This window comes from Magnolia sinica, chromosome 16 (genome assembly GCF_029962835.1).
Source record: "Magnolia sinica isolate HGM2019 chromosome 16, MsV1, whole genome shotgun sequence".
Classification (NCBI taxonomy): Eukaryota; Viridiplantae; Streptophyta; class Magnoliopsida; order Magnoliales; family Magnoliaceae; genus Magnolia; species Magnolia sinica.
In genome coordinates, this window is record NC_080588.1 from 67596944 (window position 1) to 67618503 (window position 21560).

A 21560-nucleotide genomic window follows, 5' to 3' on the forward strand; every position below is an offset into this window, starting at 1 on the left:
ACCATTAATTACTTTTCCATTGCCGTCTCTTTGAAATCCCAATTTGCAGACGGCTAGGATCATCCGATGATCGGCATCACACGGATTCCGACCCGCCCATGATATATCTTGAACAATTGGGAGTAGTTAGGTGCGCCCCAGCCTCACCCGAGACGGTGCAGCCCTTACCGTGGGGCCCATCTTGATGTATGTATTCTGTATCCACGCCGTCCATCCTGTTTTGAAATATTATTTTAGGGCATGATCCCATAGCTGAAGCAGACCCAATTCTCAAGTGGACCATGCCGTAGGAAACATTGGTGATTGACAATTAATGGGCCACAAAAGTTTTGGATCAAGCTGGTATCTGTTTTCCCCCTTTATCTAGGTTTGTGTGACCTTATCAACGGCTTGGATGGAAAATAAACATTACCAAAACATTACGAAGGGCCCTAAGAAGATTTTAACGGTAGAGCGTTGAATCAGAACTGTTTCCTACAGTTGGTCCACCTGAGATTTGGATCTTCATTTTTGGGCTTATGATCTAAAATGATATGGAAAAACGGATGAACGGCATGGATATAGAATACATCCATCAAGATGGGCCCCACGGTAAGGGCGGTACCGTCTTGGGTGAGGGAGGGGCTGCACCTAATCCGCTCCCCATCCCTACTGGGACCCAGTAGACGGACGATCTTGATTGACAAATGACTCTGCCACGGTACTGTAGCAAGACGGCGCTATCATACCTCGATTCTTCCAGCCGTACGGCACCATCTCCTGATCTGGACTATCGAGTCAGTGGGCCATTACTTGGATGAGCGATAGACCAAAATCCACGCCAAGTGGAACCTCCATCAATCGCGTTTGGATGGTCCAAAACGGAATAAAGCAATGGTCCAGAAAAGGTCAAAAGATATAAAGATACAATGGTTAGAATTTAAAAACGCCTGACTGCTGCAATTTCTGAGCATGGCCCAGCGAAAGCGATGTACCTTTTGTCCGTTGATTGTGAACTGCGGATCACTTTCTCTCCACCATCCGTTCCGAAAGCATCCGTTCGGACGGTCACTGATCATCTGATTTTGATCTTTGGAATCCAGGCCATCCATGATCGGGCCTACAATTGGGCGGCTTAGATCATTCGGTGGTGCGGGCCACGTCGTGTTCGGCACCGTCATTGTTTAGTCGAAGTCATATGTATTAAGGTGTACCAAACCCCATACGTCCATCAACTGATTCGACGGCATACACGTGATTGCACAGCTGGGGTTCCGAATCCTAACCATCCATCATGCAGGTCATGCTGTGGATGGACCGTACGTACTTAATCAGGTGTACCCAAACCACGTGACGCTTCTATGTATGTGGTCGGTAATTGCACACGTAGCACGCATGAAGTTCAATATAAACCGTCTAAATAGTGGGCCCAAGTTAAATTGGAAGTAAAAACAGAAAATTACACCGAACCAACCCGAAATAGTAAACGGTCCATATTCAACAACCATACATTCGGTAATCAGCAACTATGATAAACCGATAAATCTGACTCTGGCTTCGTGGCCTATCTACAGTGAGTACTGCGGTTTCAACCGTTTGAAACAGTCACACATGTGACACGTGTACGATCGCTGAATGCATGCGTATGGACCGTCACACAGTGTGGGTATCAAACAATTCCACTCGTTTCCAACCATCCATTGATGGACGGTTATGATCGTCCGGATAATATGATTCACGGGCTTCAAGTCGGCAATTCTATCCTTGATGGGGCCCACCACGTGAAGGGTCTAAATCACATAGCTAGTGGGCGCTGCGTCAGGCGCAAAGGACCTCAAAGATCCTCCATTGGATGAGGACTTATCAGTCCTCATGCACTGTGAGTATTGTGGAAGATCCCATCCGTTCCTTTGTCCTTATTTCCAGATCACTGCTTCACGTTTTGTCCAACCATCACTTTGCAGGCCCCTGATCAGAGGATCGTGATCTTGCATGGTCTGCGCTGGTGCCACTTTTAACGGCCTGGATCACCGATTCATGTTATGGTATGTGGATGCCTGCATCACCATTCACGTCCCGCTACATCTTAAGCCCGTAAATTCCTCTCCTCCCTTATTTTCTTTTCCAGAAAAGATCCAATGGCTCTAGGTGCAAGGGCCACGTGAAAAGTCCAATCAATCTACCAGAACCGTTCATCGGGCCCAAGAACAAATCAGTATAACAAAGGACGGTCTGGATTGTTTACCAAAAAAAAGTCCAGTCGACGGACGCGGATTGCTTCCTACACAACCCATCTTCTCTACCCACGAACGGGCAGTTCTATGGGAGGGCCCACCATTATGTATCTGTTTATCTACGCCGTTCATCCCTTCTCTCTTACCGTCTTAAGTTGTGCACAAAAATAAGTGAGATCCAACGTTTAAATGGACCACACCAAAAATGACTGTTGCATTTAATGCAACTTACATTTAATGCTTTATATATTTAAATGCAACCAAGCTTATTATTTGGTGTAGTCCACTTAAGCATTGGCACTGCCTATTTTTAAATGCATACTTTAAAATGATACGAGAGAGGGGATGAACTGCGACGACGAACAAATACAACACCGTGGGCCCGCCCACATAACTTCCCGTTCGTAACTAGACACTGGTGTGGTAGTACGCAATCCACGTCCCCAGTCGATAACTTTTTGACCATCCATTAAGTGGTGGGGTCGGCTGGGGATAGCATATGATATTGATTCCTGCTTGGATAAGATGAAGCTAGGCATCCTATCCAAACCTAATGGACAGCTCCGATCGATTGATTAGACTGTCCACATGTCCGCGTTTAGCTGGGAGCGATCACTTCAAGCAGTATTGCTATTATGCATCCCGGCGTACTGTTATAGCATACGTCGGATCTATATCTGTTCGACGCGGGATCATGTTTCAGTGATCCCAACGGTTCATATGATGGCCCTCACCGTGGATGGAGTTAACAAAAGAAAAGAAAGCTTCTATCAGCTGGAATATTACAAATTTTGATAATTTAACTTTGTTTCTTAGAGTACTAACCGTCTTCTTAAATGTAAGAAGCTTAAGATACTTCGCATATATCTGGATAAACGGTTTGGATCACCAAAAATGAGCATTAATCATAAGGCTACTGCTCCAATGTACCATATACAATACATGGGACACTATTGTACACGAGTCGACTCGAATCCAGTAGAGTTTGGTCAGCAAGCTACCTGAGTCGAGTTCAGCTCAACTCAGTCCTCGATTGGCTCGGCTTGGTCTCGAGTCAATTTGAGCCAAACTTAATATATATATATATATATATATATATATATAGGTGGAGATGGTAAGGTTGACCCACCAAGATCTTTCCATGAGGGTAAGTTGTTGGGCTCCATATACTGTGCGTCGAGTGTCAACATCATGCATTTGACGAGGTCTTTTGTAGATTATAAGATTTCTCAAAAATTAGCCATATATGGGTGGCTCATGCCATTTAAAACCACGTGAAGACATACTTAAAACATATATAAGTACTTGATAGGGCCCATTTGAGTTTTGGATGTAGCTGAAATTTGGTACAACCCCTCATCCAATTGGGACACATGCAATGAATGGATTGGATTTGTGAACCACATCTCAATAGGCTCAAGAAATGATTATAAATGTTTTAATGGAAGGTAACTCGTCCCAATGGTTATATGTGGTGTGCCCCCACCCAAGTAATGGATTGACTTGATTTTTAATCTTGTGGCCCATCATGGAATAGTGCAACTAAATAATTGGGTAGATGTTTGACACATCATTGTGGGTCCTATACAACCCGACCTTGTATGAAGTTTCCATGAGATGGACCGCGTGTATCATTTCAGAAGTATATAATATATAATATATATTTTATTTAAATATATAAATATTTACTTAAAATTTATAATAAGTGCATACAAAATGAGCTCAACCGATTCAAACCAATTCAAGTACCAAGCAGGGTTGGGTGACTTTGGTCTAGCTTAGGCTTAGCTCAAATTTTTTTTGAACTCAAAAAATCAACTCAACTCGAACTCAATTCCATAACTAGTCGATTAGAGAGTTAACTAAGCTAACCCTGCTTGTGTACATCTCTTGCCAACCTCAACTTCCATAGCCGGGAGGTCTTGAGTTCAACCGGTTGTATGGTAAGTTGCAGCCATCCATGGATAATAACTTCAAACGCATGTATATGCCATATCCAAGCCGTCCAATAGTCGGATCCCTCGTAAGAACCATGGTTGAAAACATCATCCATATCCACTTAGAGAGTGGACCATACTTTATTTTCCTATTTACCAATGGCTAGAAATTATACTCCATGGAGAAGCCCAGATAATACGTAGACAGGGCTGATTTTTGTGTCATGTGACCCTCATGTGAGGCTTCTATAAGAGAAAGGTTGGATGTCACATCTAGTCAATTTGTTGGAAATTATCTTACGCGTAGGCCGTATTTTGTGGTCCAACCAGGTGGACTTGAGACCTTCTCGTAGAAAAAAATAATAATAAAAAGAGGTATCAGCGGCTGTATCAGAAGTTTCAGTACATCCTTTTTTTCCTGCAAAATTTCATGTGGGTAGAATATCCAATCCATGAAAAGGGTGGGTAAGAGAATAGTGACCATATAGTATGAAAATCAGGATGATATGATTATCTAACGAGAGACAACATCCCAAAAAATAATGAACAACGTTACGGATTAGTATACTGGTGTGGCCCACCAAGTTAGTGGATCTTCATGATTTTTAACAATGGTGATCATCGTGATATTATACACATTTTGAACGGATAGGATATTATACATACGTGAAAACGTTCAGGGAAAAAAGGCTGTAGAAGAAATCTGATACAGCTGCCACATCTGATCATTTTTCTCATGAAAAAAACCCTCTACTTAGATCTCGGCTTATATATGTTTGGAGGGAGGGAGAGAGAGGGAGAGAGATATGGCAATGAATGTAGAAGAAGAAGTAGAAAAACTCAAGGAAGAAATCAAGCGATTGGGTCAGATCCAACAAGATGGCTCTTACAAGGTATTGATTTCTTTTTCCTCCCCAAAAACCTCACTTAAAAAATAATACTTCATTATATCTATTTCCACATGTATTTACCGATAATCTGTGTAATTTTCAGCTCTTTCAGGTGGAATTTTGATGGGTTTTTCTCGATTCCCAAATTCAGATATTTTATCAACTAAACATGCATTTGCGCCCTGTATTTTTGGGCACGTTTGGTTGCGCCAAACATTATGAAGTTCTATGATTAATCAGTCTAATTAGGTGCAGAATATTGTGAAATTTCATGATTTTGGTGCAACCAAACGCATCCTTAATCATCGGAACTATTTAACAGGAAATTCAGATCGTAATTCATTCGGATAATGGTAGCCAGTGGTTGTTTTTTTGTTTTTTTCACGTAGATCGGATTACATCACTGTTTTTATAATTCAGATTTGTTGGTTTTTAAATGCATGATCTATGATTATTGATTAATCTACATTTGTTGTACGAGTACAGTCAATAGAGGTCACATGTTGGGAGTCAGAGGTGCAGGCATTTGAGATCTGGACCGTTCATTAGGCAGATCCAGCTACACAGATCCCCTTGAACACGATCAGGCATGTCTACTCAATAGACGTCATATGCCTTTGTTGAGTGTAAGTTGTGAAGGAGAAGACGGATATGAAAGAGGGGAAAACAAAGCACACACTTAAAGATAAGCTTACAACGGGTTACAGTGTTCGCTATCTTTGTGATATTTGCAGCCTATTGATGTTTAAACTGGTTTGCAAGAGGGTTGCTGCAAATCCACCTTCAGGATACAATAAACCTCCTCTTGTTAGCTGGAGAAATGTGGGTTTTGGCCTACAAAACTGAAATCCCATCTTGAACACACTTTTGCAGCATGTATCAAAACTGAAAACCCCATCTTGAACACACTTTTACAGCAATCATCCCTGACTTCTTTATTTTTCACAATTTAGATCCTAACTTTTACTTTCTACAATTTATGCCCCTGATTTCTAAAATTTCTGTAGATTTTTTTAAGACAACTCAAGACAAGAAAATGGTAGAGAAGAAGATAGAGAGAGGAGATTGTTGTTTCATGGAATGATCCAATTATGGAATTTATAGGCATAGAAAGGACACTTTGAGTCCCTTTCATGAAAAGACATGTCCTTTTATAGTGTCTTTTCATTACTTGCAATTTCCATCACCATTTGAATCCAAAGTCCATCAAAAGGCACCATAGCTATTTACTAAGAATTACCAACAATTATAACCAAGAGACAACGAAAATCCATTTATTCTGAAAGAGAAAACAATAACACAACAATCCCCCATTATTTTTCAAAATAAAGAGGTCGGGGTATGTAACGAATATAATGTATAAAGGAGAAGATATCTTGTGAACTTGAATCTTCGCTTAGTATAAAGACATTAAAGTTGCATCAGAATCCTTACTGACGATTATTTTAAATTAAGTGTTCTATGTGAAACAATCAGATGTCACACACATTTTCAGTTGCAGTGTGTTTTGAAATTGGTAGCACGTTAACAACCTTGTGCTCAATCTTGTATTCATGAGAGCAATCAAACCTCTTAAACACCAGGAAGCGACCCCTTTTCCATTACTCATATAGGTGGGTTCTTATAAATGCTCCTGTAACTATAACACCATTGAAAAAACTCATTAAGAGGAAATGTCTATCCTCCTTTTAATTGTTACAGGTATCTAGCATTGTACATACATCCGGGAATGAGACAGATAATAAAATGTATAGTGTTGCTTTAGTCACTTCTTGTGAGGTACTTGGCCTATTTAGCATTTAAACATATTAACTCAGGTTGGGTTTTCCTTGTATGGTGTCTATAAAATTGGCTTAAGTCCTATTCCTCTTGATGTTTTACAAACAATATCCTTTACCAATCCCTTAGGCCTTGTTTGGCCGGATGGCTTTGGGTGTATTGAGACGTATGGAATTACCGCCGCATGTGCATTTATTGCCGTCAGTGGATGGTTGGGCGCTTTGGGGGTAGACACCAATCCCATACGCCGCACGTCATCCGTTTGGGCGTTGTGGGATTGCAACCATCCCACCAACAACAGTTGTTTGGGTAACCATTGGATTGCAACCACACACCGCAAGTACCCATGTGTCGGATGTTTGGGAGGCATCTGAGTGTGAAAGGCTTGCGCAGGAACTCGCCTCCAGGTCCAAGTGTCATGTATGACATGTGTACTAGGCCCCACCATGCCTAGTCTACCAACTCTTTGGTTAAGGACGGGCTATTTCAACACACATTGCATAACAGTACATCAATCTAGACCATTCAAATTACTGGCCTAATGAGGAAATCTCATAAACGAAAATTTACACTTGAAAATCTATAATAACCGTGTGATTTTTCCATTGGAATTCAACTATTAGTTCAACTGTTACAACTACTCGATCAAGATGCATATGCTCCAACCATCACGTGGCCACAACCTCAATGGTCCGGATAGCAGGATAACTCACCACATCACTGGTAAACTATTAGCTTCATCTAACCCGTTAATAAATAAACGAAAAATTCAACAGTAAATTGCCAATATCTTGAGGCAACACCTCACTTCCTCACACCACCACACGTCAGTACGAATACGTGGTAAACATGAAAAGAATCCAAACCATCAATTTAAAACTTCCAGCCATTCTAAAAAATTACAATGTTTGCATCATCTAACCCAATAAATAAAATTGTCGGCTCCCGTTAATTGAAGAAAAACCACTTAAGAGATGTTTAATATATTCCATTCAGATCAAAATTTTGTCAATGGGTAAGATAATCAACGCCTAGCGCACAGAATGTACGGTTCAGATCAAAACAGAAATGTGGCACATGTGTGGTCTAGGAACCATGAAAACGCTGAACAAATTGAAACCCATTGGAATTTGTATACCCAGATTTCACCTTAGAAATTTGGACCAAAATGAATGTGAATCATGTACGGGCATGTCTTCTATATATTTATGAAAAAGCATAAAAAACTTAAAGACCTCGAGTTATGAAACAGGACGTTGTTATACCATCCATTTTATGGAAACCTCAGGAAATAGATAAACAGGGTATGGAAAATATCAATGCATGACTTACTTTCAGCAATGAAGATGGTTGGTATGAGGTACCTGGACTGCAAAGTAGGTGAACACCACAACGTCGAGGTCCTGACGGCCACAACTCTGCCATGCAAACCAAGAAAACAAATGATTAAGATCGTTCTCACAAACCACTTTCGTGAGAGGGCCATATAGACGATTTTCATCCTCGGTACCTGATCACCTACAACATGCGCCTATTGGGGCCTGACGAGAAGTCCGGAATAGATGGGAGACAACCCTGAGACAATGATCTCAGAGGCCCTGTTGGCCGGTGATTATTTGGGGGAGATCAAGGCTCTTGGATGCATTTTCTATCTAACCCTCCCTCGTACAAGAGCAAACAGAATCGGGAAAGTGATTTTGGGAAAACCTACCTCAGCTTCACTTCTCCGGTAGCTTGCCCTTGCAACACCTCTCTACGCAATAAGCTCAGCGACCAACATGCATCCACATATATAACATCGTATTCACGCATGAAAACCTCTCGGCTATGATCTCTCCCGCCATGCCCTCTCTCTCGCCAGCGCGAGGGATTGAAAAATCCCATCCGTGGTCCGTACCAAGGACTACGAAATGCAGAGGGATGGGCTCGATGTGAGAGAGCCGGCGACGAATCCAAGGAGGGATTTCGCAATCCCTCCAAATCTCCCACGTATCCATCAAAGGACGGAAGACGTCCCACTGACGAAGCCGCCCAAATAGGAAGAGGGGTAGGGTAGGAGGGATTTGACAATCCTATCCGACCTAATCCTGTCTAATACGCTGAAAACCACGTGCCCAAACAGGCCCTTAGCGAACGAATTTGTTAGATTATGGATGAACCGCATTATAACGTCATCACCAAGTAGCTGTCGCACAAAACTGTGCCTTAGACTAATATGTTTTGATTTTCCATTATACGTCTTGTATAACCTTTGACAATGCAGCTTCCCTGTCACAGTAGATAGAGATAGGTGTCAAAGGCCTTGCCAATAACGATATTTCTAGTAACAAGTTTCACACCTCTCTATTGTTAGCCACCAAAGCTATGCATCCAAATTCCAAGGTAGAATGAGAGATTATGCTTCTTGGATCCTTAAGAAATGATGTCTCCTCTAAGTGTAAAAATGCATCCATTAGTAAACATGGATTCATCAAAATTAATTATCCAACTTACATCACTATACTCTTCAAGTAGACTGAGGTAATTAGAAAAGTGCAAGCCATAGTTAATCATTTTTTTCAAGTATCTAAGTACTTTAGAAATAACATTCCAATGATCTGAACTTGGATTCTTGGTAAGCCTAATGAATTTATCAACTATTAGATTGATTTCAAATCAATGTAATATATCTAAGATGGTAAAAGCCTAATAATATCGAAAGTAAATGTAGAAAACAAACCTCTAAATCTTCAATCACATATTTAAAAGTGCAAGCAATTTTTCCTACTCGGGTTCGAGTGGGGTTTGGGAAATCATTTGTGTCAGAAATTTGCGAGATCAAGAGGTGGTCGAATATGTTGATATGCTCCAATGTTTATCTTCTGTCTCTTTGGATCCTTCCTCTCCCGACAAGCTGATATGGAATCGTCATAGGTCGGGTAAATTTACGGTGAAATCCTTATATGCTAGCATGTCTCCCATCTCTTCCTCCGCGCTTCAGACCTCCCCTTTTATTTGGAAAAATGCAGCCCCTCCCAAATTCATTTGTTTTGGTTGGTTAGCTGCTATGAACCGGATCCTCACGATTGATAATCTTAGGAAGCGTGGAATGCAGATTGTTAATATATGCCGGTGTTGCATTCGCAATGAAGAGACTGTTGACCATCTTATGGTCCATTGCCCCTTTATCTCCCAAATTCTGTGGGACTTTTGCTCTAGATTCAATTTTGTTGGTTGTTTTCCAAATTCAGCTGCGTCCTTGCTAGCAGCGTGGCAGGGCCATAAGATTGGTAAAGTGAAAACCAGAATTTGGAGAATGGCGATCATTGCAATATGGTGGGCAGTGTGGAAGGAAAGGAACGAGAGAGTTTTCAATGATTCTCAGGCTACGACTAAATCAGTGGGATCCTTAGCCAAATCGTTGATCTTAGAGTGGGTCTCGAATGTAATGGGTTTAAAAGATTATAATCTCTCTTTTTTAGGTTCCTAGTCCTGCTTTGTGGCTGCTATCTCAGCAGTTGTTCTGTACTTTGTTTTTTCTTTAATGCATTTTCATCGTTACGTTTAAAAAAATAAAAATCAAAAATAAAATTGGCCCCTATATCTTCAATCACATCCCCCCATATTTTTAATCACATCTTTAAATCAGCCCTCATATTTTCCACACATAAGAAATTACAAATGTTGATGTTTAGGCCATTTTATAGATGGATAGTCTAAAATCAGCATAAGTTGGGCCTTGCGGTGGGTCATGGGCCCACATCACCATATATTGGGTCTTTTAGGGTCGATAAGTCTAATTTAGGTTCCTCAATCCCATACCTTGAAGTATGAGAGGTTTGGAGTCTTATTCGTCCATACTTCGTATGGAGTCTTTCGGGTCTTTACCTCTTTTTTTAAAAAGTCTTATGGGTCTTAGAATAAGGTATCATATTTAAGATACGAAAAGTGGTTAATAGGACTTCTCCCCAAAACTTTAAACGTAGACCTACATTATTTCATGTAGAGTTTGCCATGTCTTTAAGAGACCTATTTTTGCATTATAGTACTCCCATTTTGTTGTAGTGAATAACAAGCTTTGACTTGTTGAATGATACCATGAGTTTCGTAAAACTCCAAGAATTCAAAAGATAGATAATTTCTTCCTTTATCTAACTATAAGATTTTTAAGCTTTTGGTCTAACTAGTTCTCTACATTTGCCTTGTATATCTTGAACTTTTCTAGTACGTTATCTTTATTTATTTCGAGTAAAATCATTTACAAAGGTTATGGAATATCTCTTTTCTCGTCTTGTTATTATATCATTTATTTCACATGTCACTAATCACTATGAATTAGGCCTAAGATTTGTGATTATTTTTATACCTTAGGAAAATGTTTCCTAGTTATTCTCGATTGTACACATATGTTGCATTTATTATTAGGTTTTGTATACTTAAGAATTAGATTAAGACTAGACATATTATCCATACTGCGATAACTAACATTTCCTAGTCTAGTATACCAAAAATCATTTGAATTAACCATATAAATAGAAGAAGAATTTTCATTTATTATGTTTAACTTGAACATTCAATTATCCTCACATATACCCCATTACTAGACAAAATCAACTTATTGGATTCAAAGAGGAGTATGAAGTCAAACTTGGTAGACTAGTAGAGATAAGATTCCTCCTGATATCCGGTACATGCAACATAGCACTTAGAGTAAGGACTTTTCAGAAAGTTAGCTTAAGCATTACTTTCCCTTTTTCTACAACCTTTGTTCTTGAGGCGTTTTCCATATATAGTTGTTGGTCATCCCTCACTATCTCGTAAGAATTGAACACGTTGTGATTTTTACAAACATGTTTGGTAGGACTAGAGTTTGCCTATTAGTCGGCATCCTCATCTACCATGTTCACCTCAGAGACGGCTGTTGCCATGGTATTCCAAATCGGTTACATAATGGCTGTAACGGCCGTTATGTAACGGTAACGGTCATAACTGTTACGCGTTACGGGGTCAAAATGGCCGTAACAGCCATTACAGAAAAACGCGCCATAACGGCCTGTAACGGCCCAGGAAGAACATTTTTCAAAAATAAAAATAAAAATGGCCGTAACGGCCGATACGGGGGCTGTAACGGCCGTTACGGCCCGTATCATAACGGTAATGGTGGTGGCCGTTACGGCCACTGTTACCGTTACGGAACACCTTGGCTATTGCTAGATTCATGTCTTCTACCACATTGATTTGCATTTTCTTTTTGTGTTTTCGGAAGTCTTTCTTCAAGTAGACCGAGATTTTGTGGAAGCATAGACCCTTCTTGGATGCGTTTTTAAAAAACCTTTGGTTATTGGGATTGAGTCGATCATCCTTTTTGAAAGGTGGCTATTGGATTCCTGATTTACACTATTCTTGATTAGGTTAGCTTTACCTAGGATCTTGTGTTGTTCTTCCTTTTTGTCATGGAGCTTAGACTCTTCAATTCGAAGAAACTTCGGGAGATCCTCTAAAGACGTTTTCTCATTTCTCTATTTTATAGATTTCCTAGTTTCCTTCCAACTAGGTGGTAGTTTGGTTATAATGGTGGATATTTGAAAGGATTCGTCGAGATTAGTGCCATTGGTAGTAATTTGTTGGATGATAACCTATAACATATGAACTTGATTAAGGACATGTCTTTTATCTAACATCTTAAATTCCTAACATTGACTTACAAGGAATTTTTTGTTGCAATCATCTTCTGATAAGTACTTAGCTCGCAGAGCCTCTCACAATTCTTTAGCAATCTTTTTTTGGCAGTATACGATGTACGAGTCGGATAGGGCGTTGAAGATATGGCCCTTGTATAGGTAGTCGTTATGCTCTTAATCTTGTCATTAAAAAAAAAAAAAAAAAAAAACCCTTTTTTGTCGTATCATTGTTGGAACGTGGTGTAGGAGGATTTTTAGTAAAGACATGGTCCTAGTTTAGTGATGTGGGGAAGAGATGCACCCTCGATTGCAATCAAAACATATTCAAGCCATCAAATGGTGTTATTCGAATGAGTCTTGCTGTGTTTTTAAAATAAGTGGTTTTTTGTGTCTCTTGGTTGTGATTATTGGCAACTCTTAGTGAATGTCTATGGTGCATTTTCATGAATTTTGAATTCAAATGGTGGTGGAAGGTTGCAATTAAATGAAAAGACACTATGAATGGGCATGCACCTTTTCATGAAAGGGACTCCAAGTGTCCCTTCTATGTCTATAAATTCCAACTTTGGGTCATTCCACAGTTCACAATCTTTTCTCCCCAACTTTTTCTTGTTTTGAGTAGTTTTGAAAAAAATCTGCAGCAATTACAGAAATCGGGGGAGTAAATTGCAAAAATTAAAGAAGTTGAGGTGTAAATTGTGAAAAATAAAGAAGTTAAGGGGGAACACTACAGGAGTGTGTTCGGGTTGTGGTTTTTGGTTTTGCAGCCTAAAGCCCACCTTTCTCTAGTTCAGGAGATGAGGCTTACTGTATCCTGGAGGCAAATGAAAACCGTTTTAAATATCAGTAGGGTGTGAATATCACTTTAATGCTTAAAAATAGTGACATTGTAACGTTCCTTAAGCCTATGTTTAAGTGTGTTTTTGTTTTCCGCTTCTTCTGAGAGTTTCTTTTCCTTTAGGCTCTTAGCAAATCTTTTGATCGTTTGTCATTTTTTGTACATGTGTGGTCCACTTTGACAAGAAAACCAGCCTGATTTCTGGGATAGACATGTCCAAAAGTGGGGCCTGCCTGATGAACGGCATACTCTTGCGTGTTTGCTGTGAGTCTGGAAATGGGTATCATTAGCAGGGAACTATTTGTCAGATATTGGCCCTGATCTTCTTTATTCTGTGCGTAAATCTCTTCATACTGCATTTTGACAGTTTTGTTATTCATTTACATCACAAGGAATTTGGGGTTTGCAAGAATCAGCTTACGTTTCAAACAAAACCCTTGGAAAATGTTGTGGGAGATCAGATGAATTTTTTGTATTTTGGGATTGAATCTCAACTTCTCAGTTGTATTTCAGTTCGGCAGCTTGGGCCCTTTTTCTTTTCCGAGTACTTGAAGAATAGGATTGTAACTTGTTGATTATAATCAACCTATGTAATAGACTATTAGATGGCGCTTGATTGTACTCAATCTATGTAATAGTCTATTACATTGCCCTGTGGGAGTTTTATGCTCTCATTGCTATTCACCAGCCTGGATAAAGGAGGAGGGTTGCACCAGTTTGGTAGCCAGCGTCAAACACATGCCAAAACTTCCAGCATGAATCCGAACAATATGACATTTTGTGGAAAAAGGATTCATGTAGCCGGCCCCAATCAGTTGGGATAAGGATTATATGAGGATGATTTGAAGAATAGAATTATGGTTGATGTGATTAAAACAAGAGCAGATCCAAGAGCCTCTGGATGTAGGGGAGCTAAGAGTTGGGACATATCATTGCTGCACATGTGGCATATTGGATGTGATTGGGACCTGTCATTCTTGCTGTCCATTATGAATGAGACAAAAACCAAAAAATCATACTGTTTGGATGATGCTAATCCCTTAATCTGTGACATACAAATGGAGAATAAAAGACAAGATTTGGCTATGGATTGCATTTAGCGGGTAGAAGTTCATTTATTAGATGGTTAGGATGCTGAGGCAATCTTTTGTTAATTAATGGTGGAACCTGCATGATCACGGTTTGGATCATCATACACATGCGCTACATGTACAGTATACAATATGATGGCATGAATATTCCATTCCTCCGACTTTCAAAGGTATTGGATCTCTTCCTTATTCAAACACAATGCATTTCGAGAGTTTTTATCATGTTCTGCTGCTTCCTGTGAGAAAGCCTAGTGTCACCTAGTAGTCTGGCATGTTGACGTAATACCCATGTAGAAGCCTCGTCTTATTGTGAAGTCCAGTTGCCCATGTGCACAACCCTATGCTGACAACCTGAACACTTGATTTTCCTGCCAAGTGTCACCTAGTAGTCTGGCACCTTGACATAATACCCATCCAGAAGCCTCATCTTATTGCAAAGTCCAGTTGATCCTAACCATGCTGACAACCTGGGCACTTGATTTGCCTGCCAAGTGGCAATCCAACTGGAACTGCCATGGTGTTCCACACCTCTAATGCACACCATGATTCACATCTGAGTCCCATAACACTAGTACCCTCCATGGCATGGTTTAAGATATTGTTTAGTACAATCCCGGTTTTGTCTGAGTTATGCCAGTTTTGATCTGCAGCGAAAATAAGTCACCAGACTGATATGGACCAAAAGGGGATAGAGACTTGACCATTGCAGATGAGTCAGAGTAAGTCGTATCAGTTTTGCTCCCTAAGTGAGTCGCACTTTGAAAATGCTATTTAAGTTCTTTCGCTACTGAGCTCGAATATGTAGATCCAATAGTTCGGTGACCTTAAGCCTTGTTGGTGCTGTATGTGCACCACAGAAGCCCCACTTTGTGAGCTTTACCATACGCCACAAGCCAACCTCGAAGCTTCACCTGGTAATCACATGCACCATGAGCCAAACTGACCACTTAGCCACTTCTTGGCACTTTGAGCCTTAATATGTCTCTCGCGTAACTTAAAGATCAGCTCAATGCATTCAGCCAATCCTATGACTCAATCACACCTTTGGACCACAATAACTGCAGTCTTTCACCTTGCACAATCAAACTTCAAAGAAAGATTTGGAACCGATTGTCAACTGGTCTCTTTTTCTATGAAATCATTTTTTCCGAGTTATTTTCCCTTCTGGTAGAACTAGTTCGTTGTATGCAAAAGACGCAAAAGACTGGAAAGCCCATGTTCTGCCGAGAGTCTAAGCTTTTGCATGGGTTGTTTCAACTAACAAAATGATTTTGGTAGGTAATTTCAATAGGTGGTCAATTTCTATAGCCCAATAGTTTCATCTTATGCCGAGAACATGAGGAATGAATGGACTGCATTTTCATTCATTGTGATGTAGCTAGAGCAATCTGGGTTCATTTCTTTGAATTATTCAGGATATATTGGGCCCTAAATGGGCCCCTCAATGGAATCAATAAGTGGTTGGTTTTCTGGTCATTTGTAAACAAAATGAATAATTCTATGGATTATGGTTCCATATGCTATTATGTGGGGCCTCTTGAAATATAGGAATGTGAGAATTTCCGATAATAAGCACGTATCGGTGGATTTGATGAAGTGTAGGATCACATCCCTAATCATTGGATGGGTTATTGGTAGATTGGAATCACAGGGATGTCTTTTCTGCAGCTGGAACTTTACGGGAAGCAGGAGCCTATGGAAGCTGCCTCCAAATCTTCCTTTCGTGAAACTTTGTATTTCCAGGATGGGCAGTGGATTGAGAGATAGTGACATGGCTGTTCATATGTGAATCTGTGGATTTCTAGGATGGGCAGTGTATTGAGAGACACTGACAGAAGGATGCTGGTTGCGTTCTATGGCACTAGTGGGGATTTTAGTTAGCATGAGGCAGCTCTCCTAGCATTAAAGGGTTACTCGTCGTCTTCTCTTCTCTCCCCCCTTCAAAACTAAAAATCAAAGGAGACACTGGTCTTGTTTTCCAGTGGATTGGGGGTGATTCTAGGACCTTTATGTTTTTGGGATGTCATGACTCATCTACATGTCATGCCAGGCCTAAAGACATCACCAAATTAGAAGCCCATGCCCTAAATTTAACCTCAATGCCACCCAGCAACCCTAACTTTCAGAACCCACACAAACATCTGCCACCCATGACAGCTGCACAAGGCCCCCATCAACAGGGGTGCCCAGAGTCAACATTGCATGTCCCAGTTATTTGTTTTCTATGTTTTCTAGCCAACTGAGTCTCCAACTCGGCAGTCCACATGTCTTGATAAAGCACCAAACTAGCATAATATCCTTAGGCAACAGTCACATAGGGCTGTCAACGGGCTGGGCCCGGGGTTGGTATTGGCCCAGATTTTGAACTATTTTGGGCCAGGCTGTCGGGCTGGGCCTATTCAAAAATCTGATTTTGCAGGCCCGAGCTTGGCCCATTGACACCCCTAGTCTCACATTACATCATGAATCATCTACATATCAAGTCAGGCCTAAAGACACCACCAATGCTAACAGTCTCATGCAAGGTAGCCCATTTACCTACTGATGCAACAATGACCTTTGACTTGATACCCCATATGCAGCGCCACCCCACACCGGACCACCAAACAATCCCAAGTTCCAACGCTTAGTTGTCATACTGACAGAGTTCCTCAAAGCACTTATTGGCCACATGGTACGCCGTCCCAAGGCACCTAAGCTTGTCACACGACTCAGTGGCCCTTTTTGTATGTATAACAGAAGCCTTTCACATGTTGCGGCCACTAGATGGAAAAGAAATGCAAGAAATTAATGTTCACGTGACATGTGACATGTCAACAGGCCAAATGGCCAAGACACTATCCACAACTCAGGAATTGGAGGCTCTAGTGCCAGTACGGGTGGGGGATTTGAGGGAGGGTGTTGCAGGCGGCTGGGATGATTGTGGGCTTGCAGGTGGGCCTAGTGGTGGCACTGGTAGAGGATTCAGCTGTAGTGTAGGCGGCAATGGCAGATTAGGAGGTAATGGTGGAGGATTTTGATGGGTTGGTGGGGTTTATCTAGGTCAGCAAGGTGGTGGTGCTGGATTTGGACCTAGGAAAGTGTGATGGTGCTGGTAGAACTATTGACAAAATCCTGATGTGAGTGAATTTGTTGATCCAATATGAGAGATGTACCTGGAGCTTATAAGCCATTAGAGCATCATGGAAGAGAGGTGAGGTTTTAAATAAGGTGTATAAAGCGATTTTAATGGAAGAGATGTGGGGAAGAATGGGGAGAAAGTAGGGGTAGTCTTTGTCCAGACTTTGATGTGGATATTCAATCCTATGTTCCATCCAGTGTCAGTTAACAAGACCCATTTTATTATGAGAAATGCTTGAGTGCTCTCAGAGCACCATAAGTTATAGTGCTTGTAATTGCATCAGGTCACTTGGACACCCCAATCAATCAATCTGAGGTGTACGCAAAGCCCAGAATACATTTCATGGGCTACCATTCAAAAATCACACTAATAAGACGATCCAACATTCTTGATTTGGCCTTAGCTTTTGTGGCCATACTTTTTCCAAGCCATGGATGGGATGGTTAGAATTGCCCAACAAAAGTGATTATTGAGAATCATTAGTAATCCGTAACAAGCTCCAACAGACAGATCCAATAGTTGATTGGACCTATTTTTGTGTAATTGCTGTCATTAGGCAGGCTTTGACAAGGGAGTTATTAGGATGTTTTAATGCAAGATGTGATTCATGGGCTTGTGATCAAAGGAAGATCAAAGAGGACTAGAGCCAGTTGCCATGTAAATAATACAACCACTTCGGGTGCTGGAACTGAAGGTTCTAAATATCGTTGATTTATTGTGATACATTAAAATATTATGCATTTGTATTGTAAGTTATAGATAATAGAAAACAATATAAAGATGGGATACTTATCCACATCATGACCAGTGTTTCAAATAGTGCCCGTAGCGTAGCGTGGCCATAGCACTACATAGCGTCCCAAATAGCGTAAATCCCCTATAAAATACGCTACAGGGGTCATAGCGTACGCTACAACTATGTAGTGTGTAGCGTCCGTAGCATAAGCTACAATTTATTTATTTTTACTATTTTTAAATTTTTTTTCACGTTTTCTCTGTTTCTAATGTTGAGGAATGCGACACTTCTTCTTCTTCTTCTTCTTTTTTTTTTTTTTTTTTTTTTTAATTTTTTAATTTTTTAATTTTTTTTATTTTACACACACACAGACACCCCACACACTCACGCTAGTGGAATTTCACCACCTATGGATACTCGAACCCTTGACACTTGTATTGTACTTAGTACTTTTAACCTATGGGATTTTTATTTCTTTTCATAATTGTGACTTTTGGTTTCAATTAGATATTATTAATTAAAGTGGTTTGCTTAGAAAGTTGTTGATGTGATAATTATTTGATTTGGCTTATATATGTGGATTGACTTTTGATAAATGATAACTAATAACTTTTTTGAACATGCTTATAATTAATAAAATGAATCATCGTTTAGGCATTTTTATATATTTTTTCCTTTTTTTCACTATTTATTATATTTTTCGTATTTTTAAATTAAAAAATAGAAGTATCGTGTAGCTTACGCTACACGCTACGTATTTACGCTACACGCTATAGAGGGCTGAGCGCTATGCATCACGCTACCGCTATTTAAAACACTGATCATGACACAAGTGCCTTGTCAAATTGCCAGGTGAATTTGTCGCTATATATTCTTGACATAATACGATAAATTCCAATATTTCAAACCTTGAATTAATCCTTCATGGTAGGTCTTAGGCAATCCTCTCCAGTGAGGTTTTTTTTTTTGGTCTTGGGTTTTAATATTCCCTCAAGAACAGATGCTCTCATGGGATTGTAACAGTTTTTATGAGGCTGCTCTGCATGCCTTGCTGTACGAAAATTTATGTAAACATGGTGCGGAGTAGTTGCATAATATACTGCAGTCTGTAAAAAGGATGATATTTAGCAGTACTACCATTTGATTTTCATTCGTCCTTCATGATCAGTTTTGTTCCTGACAGCCGTCAGACTTTTGAGACTAGCTCATAGCAGTGGTATTGGACCTGTAGTTTTGAGATCTATAGCTATTGTGTGTTTCCTTTGCTGTCAATGCATTTTTTTACCTCTTCCAAACTCGTTTTGAACATGTCAAGTGTCCAATTGTTTTACAAAAACACGAGTTGATACTTGAGATCAACTATCAAAACTTGAAGGGAGAAGTCATGGAGGTCATATAGTGGAAGCTATGATGTAAAGGGAAGGCGTTCATATTTTAGCTGGAATGTCAAGCGAGAAAAGACTCTAATGTCATAAATTGGGCAAAACAAGTGGGAATGGAACCATGGGATTCATGATTTATTTTTAATGAAATTGGGTCTCTTGCTGCCAGGCAAAACATTCCATTCACTAATGCAGGAAGAGGCTGATTCTGAAGCCGACATTTTAGCTAAGGAGTGGCTGCTGTACTGGGTATTCTATTTGCTCAGCTTAATTTGCTTAATAAAATGTCATATAAAAATAGATAAATAAAAGACAGTTCGTTTCCTGCAGTTCATGCTCCCATTCTTAAGCCAGGAGGCCACGAGTAGATCTTGCCAGATTCAGGAAACAAAAGCAAGGACTCTCAAGAACTAGACATTGTTCTTCCCAGCTTTCTTGTCATGGCTACTGAATGACCATAAAGGAATCTGGGTGTGGCTTTGATCTACTTCTATCATGGCTAGGGGCATAAACTGGCCTGGCTGGGTTTGGTTAGGCCTGGATTTGGAACTGTTTGGTCCAGGCCTATTCATTTTTTCTCCTCAGACCAGACTAGCCCTCAACCATTTACACTCCCAACCATGGCCATTGAATGACCCATAAGAGAGTAGACTGCATGCGTATGTATGTGCCTTTGAGTGTTTGGGATTTATAATGGTGTATGTTTGTGTGCTCCCTCAGGTCACCCATTCCTTTATGTTTGTTAGGGTTAATAAAATATCATTAGGGTGTGAAAGGAGAGATTACATCTTTATGTACGCTTGAATACCATCTGTAGAAATCTGTTACACAAGCCATGCATACAATGCAGCATCAAGCAACTTGCCTACAGTACACCATCCTCATCATCAAGCGGCTTTATTACATCAATCCTCTTAAAAATGAGTGAAACCTTGGTATGAAGTCTTTATTGCTGAAATCTTATTTGGTGTTTTTTCCCTTTACACTCTCCTTCCCAGCTTCCAACCACTTCTTGTTGCCTTCATCCACAAGTTCTTTAAGCAGATATAGGGGGGGCTGTCGCAGTGAAACAAAAACTGTGCTCTAAGTCTGTGCTGGATGATTATGCGGTCCCCACCCAAACCCAATTCACTAATTTGACTTGAATGCATGCAACAACAATCCCTACTTAATTTCCAGACTCTTTCGAGCTTGCGGCAATAATCTCTTTATTTATTTTGAAGGTTACATTCGGTGTCCTCTTCAATGACGATAGGTGTGCCAACATATTTGAAGCACTGGTTGGAACCCTGAGAGCTGCTAAGAAGCGAAAGATTGTAGCATACGACGGTGAACTGCTGCTTCAAGGAGTTCATGACAATGTAGAAATAATCCTCAAGCCCCCGCCAGCAGCAGCAACAGCGGTCACAGCCTAAGGAGTCCATCTGGGTGTGGCTGTTTCTCATGCACCTTTTATGAAGACAGACTCCCCTTCTATTCAACAGCTATTCTGCTACCAAAAGTAGCAGCATATTTCTTGTATTTTGAGAACCAAATGTAAGAGAAAAGCCTATTTGTGAATCTCTCAATTCAATGAGAGAATGCGTGAGAAAGAAATGTGAGACTGCCGTTCCTTACAGTAAAGCTTGACAACATTTCCGTCCTCTGAAACCAAGGGCTGTTAAAGCACTGAAAGACAGCATTGCCCCCCTTTCGGTCCTGGAAGCTATAATGAGAAAATCCAACTTTGGATGTTGGCTTACAGGGTTCGCTTGAAGAAGGCTCTGTGTTGTAGTTCTAAAACCGGCTGAGTCGATTTGAAACTTGGCCGATTCAACTCAACTCTGAGGTTTTGAGCCTGGTCACTTTGAAACTTGGCCTGGGTTGGACTCGTTGCCATACTCCTAATTTTCATATGATGGTTGGAGCAAAAC

The 21560-nt window shown here is 40.4% G+C and overlaps 1 protein-coding gene across 1 annotated transcript; it reads left to right on the forward strand.

Annotated features, from left to right (window-relative positions):
• Window positions 1-4892: 4892 nt before the first annotated feature.
• Window positions 4893-21207, forward strand: LOC131228697 (costars family protein). Its single transcript, XM_058224539.1, has 2 exons — window positions 4893-5043; window positions 20871-21207. Exons 1-2 carry the CDS (start codon window positions 4957-4959, stop codon window positions 21060-21062), a joined length of 279 nt encoding a protein of 92 aa, XP_058080522.1. The 5' UTR covers window positions 4893-4956; the 3' UTR covers window positions 21063-21207.
• The last annotated feature ends 353 nt before the right edge of the window (window positions 21208-21560 follow it).

What these genes read in the sequence shown, in the direction of transcription:
- LOC131228697 (XM_058224539.1), top strand. Translation starts at nt 4,957, where the DNA reads ATGGCAATGAATGTAGAAGAAGAAGTAGAAAAACTCAAGGAAGAAATC. An exon ending in AACAAGATGGCTCTTACAAG is followed by an intron (nt 5,044 to 20,870) that starts GTATTGATTTCT and finishes TTTATTTTGAAG; the next exon opens with GTTACATTCGGTGTCCTCTT.